Here is an 18,127-nt window from a genome sequence, read left to right as displayed (position 1 = left end):
AGAAAGTGCAATACATGAGACTATAGAAGGTAACAGAGAAAAATGTATTATTAAAACCATTTACAAACGTTATTTTCAGTAGAAGATGCAGAGAGGTAAAAAATAAAAGTTTCCAAGGTGGACACAACCCCTCAGTGAGGGACAATAGCATCCCAACAAAGACCACGCCCAGAAAGAAACAACGCCCCCTGTTACGACCACGCCCCCCTATAAAGACGTGCGCCCGAGTCGCCTGTGAGCGCCACTCTGCGGGGAACCCTCCTGGTGACGCGTGCGCTCTCCGAGCTGTAGTTAGTTCAGGAGCCGCCAGGTGGCGCTGTGGTCTCTGCTGCACATACGCTGTGATCTGGTCTTTTCCCGCTTCCCCTCTGTACAGTTGCTCTCTGCGCACACACTGAGGAGGAGATTACCGTCACTGAGAACATCATCGCCGGGGCTAGATACAGACATGCCGACCGTGGAGGAGCTGTACCGGAACTACGGGATCCTGGCCGACGCCAAGGACGACGTGAGCCAGGTAAAGAACCGGAACGTGGTGCTGAGGGACGTAGACCTCTGCGTGTGGCGCCCGAGGCCCGTCTTTCGCGGCCTGTGCTTTTTTCCAGGCCTGGTCTCTCGGTCCTCACCTCTGTGTTTCCCGGGCCCTTCTCCCGCCTTTCCTCCGGGCCTCGTTCCCTCACTATGCGGCGTAAAGCGGTCTAATGCTGTCTATATCGCGGCGACCAATCGCAGAGCAGCTTTCATTTTGGATTTAACAGAGTGCAGAATGAAAGCCGCGTTGTCATTGGCTGTTATGGGGAAGAACACATTTTCTAATTTTAGGCCCCTCCATAAATCCCCCCATTATGGTTACAGTGATGGAATCGATCTTGTGAAGGTTTCACTATCTGGGTTGGTGTCTTTAGAGGAGTCATAGTCATAGTTCCCCCATTGTACCCCATTATAACAGGGGACACTATTGTTTATTCACTGGTGATGAAACTGTTAAAGCAAATAGTCACCCATCCTTCCCGCAGCGCATGAGATGTTTCACAATGTTTCCAGACCTTTTATTGCTTTTTCAGACTCTTTTTTTTCCCCTCCTACATGGGTTATATGATAACTTACTGATTGCTGGTGCCCGATATTGGGGGGGTCTGGACCCTGCTCTGCAGATCACAGCGTTGTGCACGTTCCACTTCATCTCCATTGATTGTCTGTGATGCTGCAGAGAACAGAACTCTGCGCTCTCCCATAGTGGTCTGTTTATATGTAATACCAGTGGTTGGGGGGTCATGCGTCCTCTACATACCTCTTGCTATTATTCCTCCCCCATTTTGCATTTTAAATGAGATTTCATCAGGATCATACAGCCCTTTTAATTAGTAGGATCATAATCTTGATGTATATGCTCAGCCGCTGTGTAATCTTTATACTTGTCCCTCCGAGCCTCACACGCCTGCTCTGACTCGTGGCTTCCTTTTTTGATGTTGGTTTATACGCTTCCTGTAGTAATTTTTTATGATTTAACTTTTTCCAACAATTCTCATTCATGACGCTCCATTAATGTAGATGTCGATCACCCCTGTGCCAGGTAAATTCCAGAAGATCAGCTCGTATCAGAGTTTTCTTCCTCCTGGTTTGCGTATGTTCTTACTTTTGCTCTAGAAGCCTCTGCTGATAGAGATAGATACATATGTGTGTGTATTTATATACACATACGGTATATTTGTGTGTGTGTATATGTATGTATATATATATATATATATATATATTAGTCCGTCTGCAGGTGCAGTGTATTACAGGAATTATATATATTTATTCCCGTGTGACACTGTCCTATATTACATTACAGCTGAAGCCGCACATTATTAGAAAATATTCAGTCTACCACTCACTTCAGTTGTAGATCCTCAGGTATTATTATTATTTATTGTTATAGCGCCATTTATTACATGGCGCTTTACATGTGAGGAGGGGTATACATAATAAAAACAGGTACAATAATCTTAAACAATACAAGTCATAACTGGTACAGGAGGAGAGAGGACCCTGCCCGCGAGGGCTCACAATCTACAAGGGATGGGTGAGGATACAGTAGGCAAGGGTAGGTATTTTCTGTTAAGATCATAAATAGGGCCACAGACTGGTATATTAAAGCTGTGCTTCCTTGAAAAGCTGCATCTTGTAACTCCTTTTTGTCCAGGGACCTTGCATAATCAGTTAATGCATTTATGGCCCTGTAGTAGACACTTTTACAATTCTCCAATGCTCCAGAAACCCCTTTTCTACCATTTTAAAATGGCACCTTAATGTCCCCGAGCGTGGCACCAGTAGTGGACTGAACTGAGGTTGTCGGAGCAGACGTCCCGTGCCTGCTTGCTGGGAAGAAGACCTAGACCATCTCCTAAACTTGGCATAATGGGGATTTAAAACATAGTCATCTAAATAAATACAGACTAAAGCGGAAAACCTAAATAATTATCTCTCACACGTGCTCAACACCCAAGTGCAGGAGCTAAGACCAAGCCAAAGAAATGAGGACGCTCCAAATATTGACTAAGAATGTGGAGTACAGGTCCAAAGTAATTAAGGAGATACAAGTTTATTGCATATTTTGTCACACACGAAAAATAAATAAAATGTAGTATCAAAAATTAAAACCTGTTCAGCGGGGAAAATCAAGGTAGACCAAAACAGTGTCATCTAAAGTAGAGTAAAACTTAAAGAATTTACTGAATTTTTAATACATTTTTATTAGGAAAAAAAAGCTTAAAGGGGTAGTCTAGTCTGATGTTACTGAATAGGTCAATATATCAATGTGAGTCTGATACCTGGCATCCCACTAATTAGCTGTTTTCCTCTCTAATGGTGGCCCGATGTAAGTGGAGGATGGAGCCAAACAGCACAGCTCTTTGCTATGGTCGTTGCTGAGAAGCATGCTTATTGCTATGTTTTACACTGCCTTTCTCCTGTGACATACCCTCTCTTACATGCCCATGGTTTGGCAGATAGCATCATGTGTCAGATTGCTTTGTAGTTGCAGGCGGCAGCTGTTTCCATTGCTCCTGGGCTCTGCGTCCACACTGAGCTAGAAACATCTGAGCACAATGGTCGGCCGTGGTGCTGCACACGCAGCTGTCAGCCGACGCTTGTTTGGTTTTGTTCCCCACTTAGTCTATGGCTTTTTCACTTTCTGATTTGTGAAATTGATGTGAAGTAATTATGTATTTCTTCTCCATTTTTCTTCACAGCACAAAGCTTCGTATCAGGTTATCCTGGATGGTGTGAAAGGAGGAGCGAAGGAGAAGAGATTGGCGGCTCAGTTCATTCCCAAATTTTTTAAATATTTCCCGGAACTTTCCGATGCGGCGCTCAACGCTCAGCTGGACCTATGCGAAGATGAGGAAGTGTCGGTATGGAATCATCTCCTGTTTTTTTTTTTTTTTTTTAATATATCAGTCAATGGAAAGTTCTGCAACTTTAGAATACCTTTTGCGTTAAAGGAGTATTGCCGCCACCTTGCCTTAAGGTTATGAACTGTTTGAGAAACTGTGTTGGTTTTAGCTGACATTCCCCCATCGAACAGTAATACTTGAGGATCAGGTCCCATGTTTGCTGCCACAATAATAATACCACTACTGTAACTTCACCATCTTTTCTCCTTGTGTCTCTTAGATCCGCCGTCAGGCTATTAAAGAACTGTCGCAGTTTGCTACAGGAGAGAACCTGCCCCGTGTGGCAGACATCCTTGCTCAGCTTTTACAGTCTGGTATGTTAACATTTTTCACTGAAGTTACATTGCAAGTTGTGAATATAACAGATGACGTTATATGTTACCTCGTCATACAATGCCTATGGCGTTATGGAAGCAGCCAAGTGTGTAGTTTATTGTATTTGTAGGGGAAGGGAATAGAAGCGGGGGGTAATCAAGTTTAACCTTGTGATCAGAATTCTGTATTTTTTTTTATTTCAGATGACTCCGCTGAGTTCACATTGGTGAACAATGCTTTGGTGAGCATATTCAAAATGGATGCAAAAGGTAATTGCACATAAGACTTTTTTTTCTTTTCCTTCTCTTCTTTAAACCACCATATAGAATTGTAAAGTAAGAGGTATAAATAAAATATGCACTTAGTTTAAAAAGCATCTATCATCAAAATAGTCCGTGTGATAGAAAAACAGAGAGCTCTCAAGAGTCAGGGAAACACTTCTAATAAATAAACTATGTTCCTGGCAGCAGCGTCATTACGGTTTGTTCTGTCTTCACATGTTCATTGAAAAATGGGCATTAAATTCAATCTGTTTTGAATGCTTTCAAAGTTGCTCTACTTCTAAATCAGGTGAACACGCACAGATTTGTGTGTTTATATTTATATTATTTTAAATAAAAGTGGAATTTTGCCGACTGGGCCTCTTGTTCAAAGCATATAATGCATTAATCATTGTGCATACACATTATGCCCAGAGCATCCACGTTGGGATGGATGTCTATGGCAACATTTTGTCAATTATTTTCCAAAACAAAGGCTATATAATCATAGCTCATCCCTAAATATAAACGAAACAAACAAATATGGACCACAGAGCAATACATATTAAAAATATTTATACATTTTTATTAAGTGTGAAATGCAATCTATTGGAGCTCCTATTATACTATATAAAGTGACAAGTGCAATTTGATAATTATGGAGCCCATCTAAAAGAAAATCACTGCTATGTCAAATACTGAGCATACTATAGCTGCTGTAAGATAAATCTATCACCAATGCTAATGCTGAAGGCAGAAAACAAATCAACAAAAGAATGCCATGAATCAAGCTGGCCTCAGGTGTACTTGGACAAGAGCCCCATTCATGCCGTTCTTTTGTTGATTTGTTTGTTTTTCTTCCTTTAGCATTGGTAATAGACTGTTATCTTACAGCAGCTGTGGTATGCATCCACTCATGCATTGGAGTTAAAATAATAAAAAATTCCCACCAAAGGTGGACAAATCCTTTTAGGTTTTGAAGCATTATACATATTAAGATGTTTTTGTTCTGTCTTACGCAGGCACATTGGGAGGTTTGTTCAGTCAGATCCTTCAAGGAGAAGATATAGTTCGTGAACGAGCCATTAAATTCCTTTCCTCTAAGCTGAAAACACTTCCAGACGATGTTATGACTAAAGAAGTGGATGACTTCATATTCTCTGAATCCAAGAAGGTAATTTTATACTGGTTGGTAATAAAAGGTGTCATTTAGGTTTATTGCAGAGAAGAATCATCCATGCACGATAGGGGACAGTGGCCAGTCGCTCATTTTTGGAACATCATTGCAATATACCAACAATGTCTATCCTGAGACATCACTACATTGTGCCTCGCAGAGGGAGTTCATCTGTCTGTTTGACTTGGTATTAAACAGCCATGACGATTATTAATTACGTCTTGTCCCTTAGGTTCTGTATGACGTCACGGGAGAAGAATTCGTCCTGTTTATGAAAATTCTTTCTTCATTGAAAAACCTCCAGACGGTCAGCGGCAGACAGCAGCTGGTGGATTTAGTGTCTGAACAGGCAGGACTGCAGCAGACCCCACTCAATCCTGCAGACCCCGACTCCGTGGATCGCTTGCTCCAGTGCATGCGCCAGGCAGTGCCGCTGTTTTCAGTAAGTGTGCTGTGGTGCCGACAGGTTGTCTAACCTCCTGAAGAGTATTATCTCTGCAAATAATAATTCTGACTTTCCTTTTGTAGAAAAACGTTCACTCCACAAAGTTTGTGACCCATTTCTGTGAGCACGTTCTCCCCATCCTCAACACCCTGACCAGCCCAGCCGAGGGCATCGATGTCCAGTTGGAGGTAACGTATCTCCGGTGATTGGCTGTAGTCAGTTCTGTCTAGATTGTAGTGTAAGGAGTGATGTGTGCCCCTTATAATTATGATTTTTTTTTTTTTTTCCTTAAGGTATTGAAGCTGTTGGCCGAGATGAGTTCCTTCTGTGGAGACATGGATAAATTAGAATCGAACTTGAACAAGCTTTTTGATAAGTTGCTGGTATGTACTTACACTCTTGTATAAAGAGGAGTTTATCTTCTATACCCTTTTTTCTCTAATTTTTTTTGCTCCCTTTTCTAAAGGATGTTGACTTTAGGACTTTACCTGACCATAATTGTCAATGGCTGCCCAATCTCAAAAATAATTATGTATATTGCACTAACATATTCCACAGCAATTTTACAATCAAGGAAAAAGTACAACCAGACAAAAGAAAAAGGAGCTTATAATGTTAAGTGAATGAGTTGAGAATCTGCATGTAGTCCATAGAAGCCACAGCATTTTATATGAGTCATTGGGAACCGAGGATGTCTGTGATCTAAGATTCATGGTGTTTAAAAATTAGCATTCGTGCTGCTTTTTTTTCACCACTAGTCGGGATTTTGTGTCTCTACCGACGTTCTGATGACTATATATGAGAATAAAGGATTAAAAACATTGTCTTAGAGTCAGAGGGAAAAATAAATAGTTCTATTCTGAGGTATAAGGACCAGAATCCTGATTGAAAAAGCACAGGACTTTTGAGCTCTAATCTGTCCAGTCATTGCTCTTTACACCTTTTTAATTATTTATATGCAGGAGTACATGCCTCTTCCACCCGAAGAAGCAGAAAATGGGGAGAACTCTGCAAATGAAGAGCCGAAACTTCAGTTCAGTTACGTCGAATGCTTACTCTTCAGCTTCCATCAGCTTGGAAGGAAAATGCCCGACTTTCTGATTGGCAAAGTCAATGCAGAGAAACTGAAAGACTTCAAAATCCGGTCAGTATTGAATCGCGATATGGGTCTGAATTTAGAGGGTTAAAGTGGGGGATGTCATTATTATTATTATTATTATTATTTATTGTTATAGCGCCATTTATTCCATGGCGCTTTACATGTGAGGAGGGGTATACATAATGAAAACAAGTACAATAATCTTAAACAATACAAGTCATAACTGGTACAGGAGGAATGAGGACCCTGCCCGCGAGGGCTCATAATCTACAAGGGATGGGTGAGAAGTCTAAAGTCTAAAGTAAATGTTTGCTCTGCAGGCTACAGTACTTCGCCAGAGGACTCCAGGTCTACATCAGGCAGCTCCGCTTGGCTCTGCAGGGAAAAACTGGAGATTCTCTAAAAACAGAAGAGGTAAAAAAATTGTTTTTTTTTTTTTTTTGCAAAACTTGTTTGTCTGCCTTGTTAATAATTACTAATAAACTGACAAATCATCCTGATCCCCCTTCCTTTGAAGATTCTATCCATGTCCTCATACCTTGTGTATTATTTTCTTATCTTTGCAGAACAAGATCAAAGTGGTAGCCCTAAAAATTACAAACAATATTAATGTGCTGATCAAGGTAAGCCTATGATCCTGTTGGGTCACATATGCAGTTCTTAGTTCATCAGAACTACTTACCCATCATTTTACTACATTTTCATCGCATGGCAGCAAAGAAAAAAATGCCATTAGACCCTTGCTAGAAACAAATTGAAATGTTTTAATTTTTTTTTTCTGCCGTCGGAGCTTTGTCACATGTCCTTATAATTGATTGTATTCCCTTAGGATCTGTTCCATAACCCTCCATCCTATAAGAGCACGGTGACGTTGTCTTGGAAGCCAGTTCAGAAGACAGAACTTGGGTGGGTATGACAGAGATTGCTGTCATTATTTAATTCTAATTTTTTGTATCTTTGGCTAGAAGTATTGCACCTCGTCCTTGATGTTATACTACATTGCTGTGTCTCCGCCACAGTTCTACTGACATGATGGCGAACAATGCAATTCTTTGCATTTTTTAATATGCAGTCACCAACTAGAAAAGACCAAATATCCTTGTTTAGTTAGTGTCTCTTGCTGGTGATGATGGCAGTCACCCTGCACCAATGATGCTTTGTCTTCTGCATAATGTGTTCCAAAGGTTGGACATAAATCTAATCAGTGCCCGCTGCATAATATCTGCCATATACACAGGGTATCTACGGTATATATCTTTTTGGCACTCCCACTGTCAGTTCTCACCTGAGTGATGGTGACATTGGATTCCATACTTTGTGGTTTACTCCTACATGTCCGATATGTGAGGTTTTACACTTTTTTTTTTCTACCCTTTTCAGACAAAAGAGGTCAAGTGAAGACAGTTCATCTAGTTCCCCTCCGAAGAAAATAATTGCAGGACCAAAGAGGGATTCGAGACAGATCTACAATCCTCCTAGCGGAAAATACAGTGGAAGCCTGGGAAACTTCTCTTATGGTGAGTATCATTTGTGAACATGTGTTGTGTATACAGCCAGCTCTGGCACTTAAAGGACCCGTCACCAGGTGAAAATGGCTAGTTACAGGGTAACAATGCAGAGCAGCCTAAAGACACGCCCCTGAGGATCCTGTGCACAGTGCCTTCTTTAGCACTATGTAAAAAGGCCCATAAAAACATTGTCGCCCATCCAAGAAGCGCTTTCTACTGCATCCAGCATTGTATAGAAATCTTTAAAAATATTGTAAAGCAACACCTTGAAGTATAAAGCACTGGTATATTCTGACTTAGATTCCTAATTATTTGATATTTTCATCTTGCAGAACAAAGAGGAGGATTTCGCGGAGGCCGGGGGAGAGGTTGGGGAGGACGCGGGAATAACAGCCGAGGCAGAGTTTATTGATAAGCATCGGCTAGAAGACGACCTGCAGTAATCGCTGTCGTAAGGATGGACTGCTGATCACTCGCCAACGGCAACAGACTTTTTATCATGAAAAGCGTTCTTTATACCTTTGTATGTACCTACCGTTTTTTTTGTATACAGACGTTGCTGCACCTTCATCCACAAACCCCGACGCCTCACATCAAAGGTCCAGAACTGCTAATACTCGCTGAATAAGACCAGAACTCTAGCATTTACCATATGGCTTGAGGACATTCTCCTGAACTTTCCAGTTGGTTTTGACATCCATAATTCAAAGGGGGGTGCAGAATTCCTTTTTAAAGCAAGGTTTAATTTCAATACATTTTTTTTGGTTTATTGCCAAAATATGCCTTCATCACAAGGATCGGTGCATAAGGTACCGCTAGATGTCTCCTTCCATCTCACTGTTTGGTTCTGTCCAATTTAATTTTTTATTTAATTTATTATTTTATGGTAAAGCTGCGGGACATAAATTTTTTTCCCCCCTGAAGCGGTTTCTAATTATTTTTATTTTTTGGGGGGTATAATGTACCCATGATTGTGTATACGAGAGCTTGGACATATTTCTTTCCTACTTGTAATTTTGCCTTGGAAATTTTTTTCAGAAGTGTTACCGCTGTGTGCTGTTTTTGTGTTTATAAGTGGGAAAATACCATTTTGGGCTTTGACAAGAGTTGTTCTTGTTTTCTGTTTTTCTTATTATGGCTTGAAATAGAAACCTAATGTTCAGGTTACCCGGCGCCATAAACACTCATGAAACATTCCAATATTAAAATCAGTCCTAGGCTGTTGCATGCAATGTCTTTACTGCGAGCCGGCGCTTCCGTTATGACTGCTTATACGTGCCCGTCTGAAGCAGGCATCACACATGCAGTTTTTGGTGCTTTTTTTTTTTTTTTTTTTTTTTTTTTAGCTGAAAGCCAGGAATATTATAAGGTATGTGAAGTCTTAAAGGAAGATTTGTGTTTCCTTCTGGAACCACTTCTGGCATCAGATTTCTCACTGCCAAGCAAAGTCTTTCTGGCAGGATAGTCTGCGCTGAGTAGGCAATAACGCATTAAACTGCGAAATGCAGTTCTTAAGAGTTGGGCAATGGTCTGGCTTTAGGGAAGTTAGGCAATAGGGATACTTAAAACGGTAGGGTGGTTATTGGGAGCGGTCAGTTATGGGACGACTATTGGGGAGCGATCAGTTATGGGACGACTATTGGGAGCGATCAGTTATGGGATGACTATTGGGAGCGATTAGTTATGGGACGACTATTGGGAGCGATTAGTTATGGGACGACTATTGGGAGCGATTAGTTATGGGACGACTATTGGGGAGCGGTCAGTTATGGGACGACTATTGGGGAGCGACCAGTTATGGGACGACTATTGGGAGCGATCAGTTATGGGATGACTATTGGGAGCGATTAGTTATGGGACGACTATTGGGAGCGGTCAGTTATGGGACGACTATTGGGGAGCGATCAGTTATGGGATGACTATTGGGAGCGATCAGTTATGGGATGACTATTGGGAGCGATTAGTTATGGGACGACTATTGGGGAGCGGTCAGTTATGGGACGACTATTGGGGAGCGACCAGTTATGGGACGACTATTGGGAGCGATCAGTTATGGGATGACTATTGGGAGCGATTAGTTATGGGACGACTATTGGGAGCGATTAGTTATGGGACGACTATTGGGAGCGATTAGTTATGGGACGACTATTGGGGAGCGGTCAGTTATGGGACGACTATTGGGGAGCGACCAGTTATGGGACGACTATTGGGAGCGATCAGTTATGGGATGACTATTGGGAGCGATTAGTTATGGGACGACTATTGGGAGCGGTCAGTTATGGGACGACTATTGGGGAGCGATCAGTTATGGGATGACTATTGGGAGCGATCAGTTATGGGATGACTATTGGGAGCGATTAGTTATGGGACGACTATTGGGGAGCGATCAGTTATGGGATGACTATTGGGAGCGATCAGTTATGGGACGACTATTGGGTAGCGGTCAGTTATGGGACGACTATTGGGGAGCGATCAGTTATGGGATGACTATTGGGAGCGATTAGTTATGGGACGACTATTGGGGAGCGATCAGTTATGGGATGACTATTGGGAGCAGTCCGATATTGGACGACTATTGGGAGCGATTAGTTATGGGACGACTATTGGGAGCGACCAGTTATGGGACGACTATTGGGAGCGGTCCGATATTGGACGACTATTGGGAGCGATTAGTTATGGGACGACTATTGGGAGCGACCAGTTATGGGACGACTATTGGGAGCAGTCCGATATTGGACGACTATTGGGAGCGGTCAGTTATGGGACGACTATTGGGAGCGACCAGTTATGGGACGACTATTAAAATTTAAAGTAAGAAACATTTTTGTTTTTTTTCCTAATTTTGAACCAGTTCAAAGGTCCTGACGTATCATTTGTGGTTGGCAAGTGTTCTGACGATCATCCATCACAGAAGGTCAAGTTTAGGGCCAAGTTTTTTGCAATGATTAATCTCATGAAAGACTTGAGCAGCGCATCTCCTTTCTGCATATGATGGTGCTGTACGCTGGGCAGACTTTGTTCCTGTTAATCAGTACAGGACTAGTGCTGCTAGGTGACTGATGGTTATTGGCAGCTATGCTACCTGGTGCATGCATTGGTATCTCTCCCCATCAGAAACGGGAAAGAGTCGCTGCATCGGGTATCGTCGTTTTGGTCAGTGGTCTGTCTGACACAGATCTCCCACCCCCCACAGCTTCGGTTCCAAGGAGCTTCCTGCCTGTGGTTTTATTGTTATGCAGCATACGCCCTCTGGTGGTGACTGTATCAGACAACATTTTACAGTTTAGCGCTAAGCTGTATCATAAAACAAAGGTTTTCTATTAAGATAAATTATTCTAAACTTTATGTTGGATATACTTAATGAACAATAAAAGTGTTCTAAGCTGGACATTCACTGTAACAACGCATCACGTGTTCCCTGCCGTATTGACTACTTGTGTGCGAGGGTGAGCAACACTCAGAGACTTCTTGATCCAGGCGGTGTAAGGGTATGTGCCCACGCTGCGGATTTTCCTGTGGATTTGGAAAATCCGCAGTGCAAAACCACTGCGGTTTTCACTGCGGATTTTCCTGCGGTTTATTCTGCGGATTCTTCTGCGGGTTTTCACCAGCACTTTCCTATTGGTGCTGGTTGAAACCCGCTGCGGAGTCCGCACAAACAATTAACATGCTGCGGAAAATAATCCGCAGCGTTTCTGCGTGGATTTTTCCGCAGCATGTGCACTGCGTTTTTTTTTTCCCCATAGGTTTACATGGTACTATAAACTTTGGGAAAACGGCTGCGGATCCGCAGCGGTCAAATTTGCTGCGGTTCGCAGCAAAATCTGCAGCGTGTGCACATAGCCTTAAACCGAGCAGCTCTTACTGTTAGTTTTGGTCACTTTTCAAATGAAAAAGCTTCAATAAATCATTATAATTAAGTTTTAGCTGGTTCAAGGCCACAGTCACACCCCAGTAATTTGGATGCTGATTACTAGGGTAACACGTTGGCCCCACACTTCGATTTTCGGAGGGTTTCTATCCTCACAGAATAAAATTGCATTACACAACTTAGTTAAAATACTGAATAACTGGTCAAATAAGTTGATTATAGAAACTTGATTCCGGCTCATCTACCTGTGGCTCAGACACCGGCCTCGCATCAAGGACAATACTGGGTCATGTCGACCCTGTACATTTTTCTTTTGTATGCACCATATTTTCTTTTGAAAAGGAAAATCCAGTCCTGTTGAGCCAGACTCCAATTTTTTTTTTCTGTTATCCCAAATAAGTTGATGTATCATGTTTAAGGGAATTTTTATTAAAAGTTAAAAATAAAAAAAAAATTTAGAAATCTGGCTAGTCTCACTTTTTTAGTCTTTTTTTTTTTTGTTTTTGTTTAAGCTCTAACTTCTTGTTTCGGGAAAACCACCTGAACATTAGCAGCAGTGATCAGACTGACTCATTTGTATTGAAGCCTTTAATGAGCGTGTGCAAAGGTCATTGTGAAGTGACAGGGAGGAGGTGAGCTGTGATATCCCTATCTGCTGTTATCAGCTGTATATTGAGGTATCGTCTGTCATTGTAATGTTGCCTCTGAGAAATGACAGAAATGACCCCAGTAACCCTATGTGAAAATGGTACGATTACATTTTTTTTAAAATAAAAATCCTGATATATATTTTTCATATTTAAATACATAATACATCAGATCTAAACAATAGGTCTTTTTTTTTAATTATTATTACACCTTTTCCTTTCCTTTTTTTTTTTATTCACACTTTAACAATACTGGAAAGCGTTCTTTTTTTTTTGGATCTATGTGCTGGAATTTTTTTGGGGGTGTAAATTGTCTCTGTGATTGTCACATTCATCAGACCGGAGTGTATAGTACTTGTATGTGACAACTGCCCACTGGTTCATACTTCCCTTTAAAGAGTAGCAAAACTTTTTTATATATATAATTTTGTCCAGCATGGAAAGTTCCCAAAGTTTGTTACTGTAATCACTTTATTTGGGGGGTTCTGTCTTCGTTCCTATAAACAATGTGGGAACGTGGGATCCATGTTTTTGGGATCCGTGTAACACTGCCCGCGATGCGCTGACCTGAACGTGGCGGTCCCATATGTGATCCTATGAGGCCCCTCATCCACTCTGTACATGGATGTCTGATGCTGCTGCAGGCGATTACTCTGATGAGCAGCAACTGTCGAAGCCAATCTATACCCTATGTGACCGCTGCAGCCAATCACCACTGATTCCTGCATAAATCTCTTGTAGGGAAGATGAGCTTGGGGAGAGCATGATGTATGTGGTTCTGGAACACGAGCGTCGATTTCCGGAGCTTGGCTGTCTGCAGGACGCTTTTTTTTTTTTTTTATTTAGTTTGGGCGACCTCTTTAAATTGTGTTTTACGGATCCCGGTTGTATCTTTTATTTTCACATATTAAAGAAAATATAAATGCTTGTTTGTACCTTTTATTTTTCCCGCTGCAGTAATGCCGTTTGTATGGAAAAGGCGAGACCTAACGTGAACCAAGTGCGGCCCATGGACGCTCGCTGGCGCCACACAATCATACTGGCCGGGTGTCGCTAGTGCTATAACCCACAGCCCATCCTGCTGGGAATTAGCGCCACCTTCAGGGCTACAACGGCATAGCAAGCGTCAGGAAAGCTAGCGCCTCCTCGTGCCCATTAGCGCCCCCCATGCTTTACACTGCGGTTTTACCTCTCAACATTGGCTGATGGTTACAAGCAGACGACTACTGAGTGGTCAGGGGACAGAATGGGTTTTTTTTTCTAGCTCATTGAAAAGGAAATAAGAGACATATAAAATATAAATATTGGTCATGGTGGGAAGGGGGTTAAAGCAAGATGCTACAATAAAAAAAAAAAAAACCTCCTTTTTTATTGTGATTCCACAAAAATTGCTGTGAAAACAAAAAATGATTTGAGCGCACGGTGTGAATGGGCCCTTATTGCCAGCCCTAACCCTGAGGGTGGGTGTGACTGGTCATTTGTGTCATGTGACTGCTCCCATCCAGTCAACAGCTAGGAAAAGAGTCGTGACACACACAGTGGTCACATGATGCTTTGGGCATCTGCTGATTGGCTGACGGTGATCACTCCCATCTCCTGGCAGCCCGGAGCCGCCTCCGCTGGGACCTGCAGCGCCGCATTTTACCGCCGTCTGTGGAGTTTGCCTCTAGCAAGATGGCGACTGCTTTGCTTCCTTTTCCGATGTGCGCGGCGGAAGTGATTTCAGCAGGAAAGATGGCGGAGAGCAGGAGCGGGCCGCAGTGCCCCCCCGACAACGGAGCGCAGGCGGCGGCAGTCAGGAGCCCGCAGGGCTGGGCCTGTGTGCTAGGACTTATCTCTCTGCTCTGTACAGTGGGGCCCTCGGGGGCCACAACACACTGGGTGGTGACTGAGGACGGCAAGATCCAGCAGCAGGTAACGGCGCTGACAGGAGGGGGGCACAGAGGGAGGCAGGGGGCACAGAGGGAGGCGGGGGGGCACAGGGCGCTGACAGGAGGGAGGGGGCACAGGGCGCTGACAGGAGGGAGGGGGCACAGGGCGCTGACAGGAGGGAGGGGGCACAGGGCGCTGACAGGAGGGAGGGGGCACAGGGCGCTGACAGGGGGAAAGAGGGGGCACAGGGCACTGACAGGGGGAGAGAGGGGGCACAGGGCGCTGACAGGAGGGGGGCACAGGGCGCTGACAGGAGGGAGGGGGCACAGGGCGCTGACAGGGGGAAAGAGAGGGCACTGACGGGGAGAGAGGGGGCACAGGGCACTGACAGGGGGAGAGAGGGGGCACAGGGCGCTGACAGGGGGAGAGAGGGGGCACAGGGCGCTGACAGGGGGAGAGAGGGGGCACAGGGCGCTGACAGGAGGGGGGCACAGAGGGAGGCAGGGGGCACAGGGCGCTGACGGGGAGAGAGGGGGCACAGAGGGAGGCAGGGGGCACAGGGCGCTGACAGGAGGGAGGGGGCACAGAGGGAGGCAGGGGGCACAGGGCGCTGACAGGAGGAGAGAGGGGGCACAGGGCGCTGACAGGGGGAGAGAGGGGGCACAGAGCGCTGACAGGAGGGGGGCACAGAGGGAGGCAGGGGGCACAGGGCGCAGACAGGCGGAGAGAGGGGGCACATGGCGCTGACGGGAGAGAGGGGGCACAGGGCGCTGACAGGGGAGAGAGGGGGCACAGGGCGCTGACAGGGGAGAGAGGGGGCACAGGGCGCAGACAGGCGGAGAGAGGGGGCACAGGGCGCTGACAGGGGAGAGAGGGGGCACATGGCGCTGACGGGAGAGAGGAGGCACAGGGCGCTGACAGGGGAGAGAGGGGGCACAGGGCGCTGACGGGAGAGAGGGGGCACAGGGCGCTGACAGGGGAGAGAGGGGGCACAGGGCGCTGACAGGGGAGAGAGGGGGCACAGGGCGCTGACAGGGGAGAGAGGGGGCACAGGGCGCTGACAGGGGAGAGAGGGGGCACAGGGCGCTGACAGGGGAGAGAGGGGGCACAGGGCGCTGACAGGGGGAGAGGGGACACAGGGCGCTGACAGGGGAGGGAGGGGGCACAGAGCGCTGACAGGAGGAGGGAGGGGGCACAGAGCGCTGACAGGAGGAGGGAGGGGGCACAGGGCGCTGACAGGGGGAGAGAGGGGGCACAGAGTGCTGACAGGAGGAGGGAGGGGGCACAGGGCGCTGACAGGGGGAGAGAGGGGGCACAGAGCGCTGACAGGGGGAGGAGGGGGGGCACAGGGCGCTGACAGGGGAGAGAGGGGGCACAGGGCGCTGACAGGGGAGAGAGGGGGCACAGGGCGCTGACAGGGGAAGAGAGGGGGCACAGGGCGCTGACGGGAGGAGGGAGGGGGCACAGGGCGCTGACGGGAGGAGGGAGGGGGCACAGGGCGCTGACGGGAGGAGGGAGGGGGCACAGGGCGCTGACGGGAGGAGGGAGGGAGCACAGGGCGCTGACGGGAGGAGGGAGGGGGCACAGGGCGCTGACGGGAGGAGGGAGGGGGCACAGGGCGCTGACGGGAGGAGGGAGGGGGCACAGGGCGCTGACGGGAGGAGGGAGGGGGCACAGGGCGCTGACGGGAGGAGGGAGGGGGCACAGGGCGCTGACGGGAGGAGGGAGGGGGCACAGGGCGCTGACGGGAGGAGGGAGGGGGCACAGGGCGCTGACGGGAGGAGGGAGGGGGCACAGGGCGCTGACGGGAGGAGGGAGGGGGGCACAGGGCGCTGACGGGAGGAGGGGGGGCACAGGGCGCTGACAAGGAGGGGGGGCACAGAGCGCTGACTGGGAGAGAGGGGGCACAGGGCGCTGACAGGAGGGGGGCACAGAGGGAGGCAGGGGGCACAGGGCGTTGACGGGGAGAGAGGGGGCACAAAGTGCTGACAGGAGGAGGGAGGGGGCACAGAGTGCTGACAGGAGGAGGGGGGGCGCTGACGGGAGGGAGGGGGCACAGGGCGCTGACGGGAGAGAGGGCACAGAGCGCTGACAGGAGGAGGGAGGGGGCACAGGGCGCTGACAGGAGGGAGGGGGCACAGGGCGCTGACAGGAGGAGGGAGGGGGCACAGGGCGCTGACAGGAGGAGGGAGGGCGCACAGGGCGCTGACAGGAGGAGGGAGGGGGCACAGAGCGCTGACGGGGAGAGAGAGGGGGCACAGGGCGCTGACAGGAGGAGGGGGGCACAGGGGGCACAGGGCGCTGACAGGAGGGAGGGGGCACAGGGCGCTGACGGGAGAGAGGGAGCACAGAGCGCTGACAGGAGGGGGGGGCACAGGGCGCTGACGGGGAGGGAGGGAGCACAGGGCGCTGACGGGGAGAGAGGGGGCACAGGGCACTGACTGGAGGGAGGAGCACAGGGCGCTGACAGGAGGGGGGCACAGAGGGAGGCAGGGGGCACAGGGCGTTGACAGGGGGAGAGAGGGGGCACAGTGCTGACAGGAGGAGGGGGGGGCACAGAGCGCTGACGGGAGAGAGGGGGCACAGAGTGCTGACAGGAGGAGGGAGGGGGCACAGAGCGCTGACAGGAGGAGGGGGGGCACTGGACGCTGACAGGAGGAGGAGGGGGGCACAGGACGCTGACAGGAGGAGGAGGGGGGCACAGGGCGCTGACAGGAGGAGGGAGGGGGCACAGAGCGCTGACAGGAGGAGGGGGGGGGCACAGAGCGCTGACAGGAGGAGGGGGGGCACTGGACGCTGACAGGAGGAGGGGGGCACAGGACGCTGACAGGAGGAGGAGGGGGGGCACATGTACAAACAATAAATTCGGTACAAGTTAAGACAATTTAAACAGTGACATTAGGGGTGAGGTCCCTGCTCACAAGCTTACAATCTACAAGGAAATGGGGGACACAATAAGTGAAAAGTGCTTGTTATTTCAGGTCTGGCAATTCTAATAAATAGGGATTTTCATATGAAGCTGCATGATCCGGTCATCAGCCCGTGTGTTTAAGTGCAATAGTCAAGTATCAAGTGCAGTTATCGCGTGCATGGAGATGTTTGGAAGGAGGAAACAGGACAAAGTTAGTTTACTGAGTAGTTGATGTGGTCGGCTTGTTTGAAGAGATGGGTTTTTAAAGCGCGCTTGAATAGGTCGGGGCTAGATATCAGTCTGATCGTCTGGGGAAGTGCATTCCAGTACTCCTAATCTCTCACTGTACCAAGCTGTGTGCATCTTCAAATGCACTGTTCTGTCTATATGCAAATATAGTGATAGCACTGTACACTCCAGAAGAAACTGCTTATAGTGGCAGAAACTGTGCAGAGTTTTCTAGTTTTATTAATACTACAGCTCTGCTACTTACTAGAACTGCCTGCTCCATCACCCCAGTGAAGAGACTGGAAAGCTGTGTGCTGCTCAAGAAACAACCTGAGAATAGCCCTTTAATTAAAAAAA

The 18,127-nt window shown here is 47.1% G+C and overlaps 2 protein-coding genes across 4 annotated transcripts in view; both read left to right on the top strand.

Annotated features, from left to right (window-relative positions):
• Positions 1-221: 221 nt before the first annotated feature.
• API5 (apoptosis inhibitor 5) lies at positions 222-9,466 on the top strand. Its single transcript, XM_069739955.1, has 14 exons — positions 222-517; positions 3,234-3,395; positions 3,658-3,751; positions 3,956-4,021; positions 5,035-5,186; positions 5,422-5,631; positions 5,718-5,822; positions 5,928-6,017; positions 6,597-6,778; positions 7,054-7,147; positions 7,300-7,356; positions 7,563-7,639; positions 8,114-8,250; positions 8,574-9,466. The coding sequence occupies exons 1-14, from the start codon at positions 449-451 to the stop codon at positions 8,651-8,653; spliced, it is 1,575 nt and encodes a 524-aa protein (XP_069596056.1). The 5' UTR covers positions 222-448; the 3' UTR covers positions 8,654-9,466.
• Positions 9,467-14,356: 4,890 nt separating this feature from the next.
• TTC17 (tetratricopeptide repeat domain 17) overlaps positions 14,357-18,127 on the top strand; it is a 67,151-nt gene continuing 63,380 nt past the window's right edge. For 2 of the 3 annotated variants that reach the window (XM_069739726.1, XM_069739727.1), the window contains exon 1: positions 14,480-14,673. In XM_069739726.1, coding sequence (XP_069595827.1) covers positions 14,494-14,673 — 180 coding nt within the window. In that variant the 5' untranslated portion in view covers positions 14,480-14,493. Of the gene's footprint in view, positions 14,674-18,127 lie in introns of all 3 variants that reach the window. The other variant, XM_069739725.1, reaches the window with a different exon arrangement.

This window comes from Ranitomeya imitator, chromosome 9 (assembly GCF_032444005.1).
Source record: "Ranitomeya imitator isolate aRanImi1 chromosome 9, aRanImi1.pri, whole genome shotgun sequence".
Classification (NCBI taxonomy): Eukaryota; Metazoa; Chordata; class Amphibia; order Anura; family Dendrobatidae; genus Ranitomeya; species Ranitomeya imitator.
This window is presented reverse-complemented; position numbering and strand designations above follow the sequence as displayed.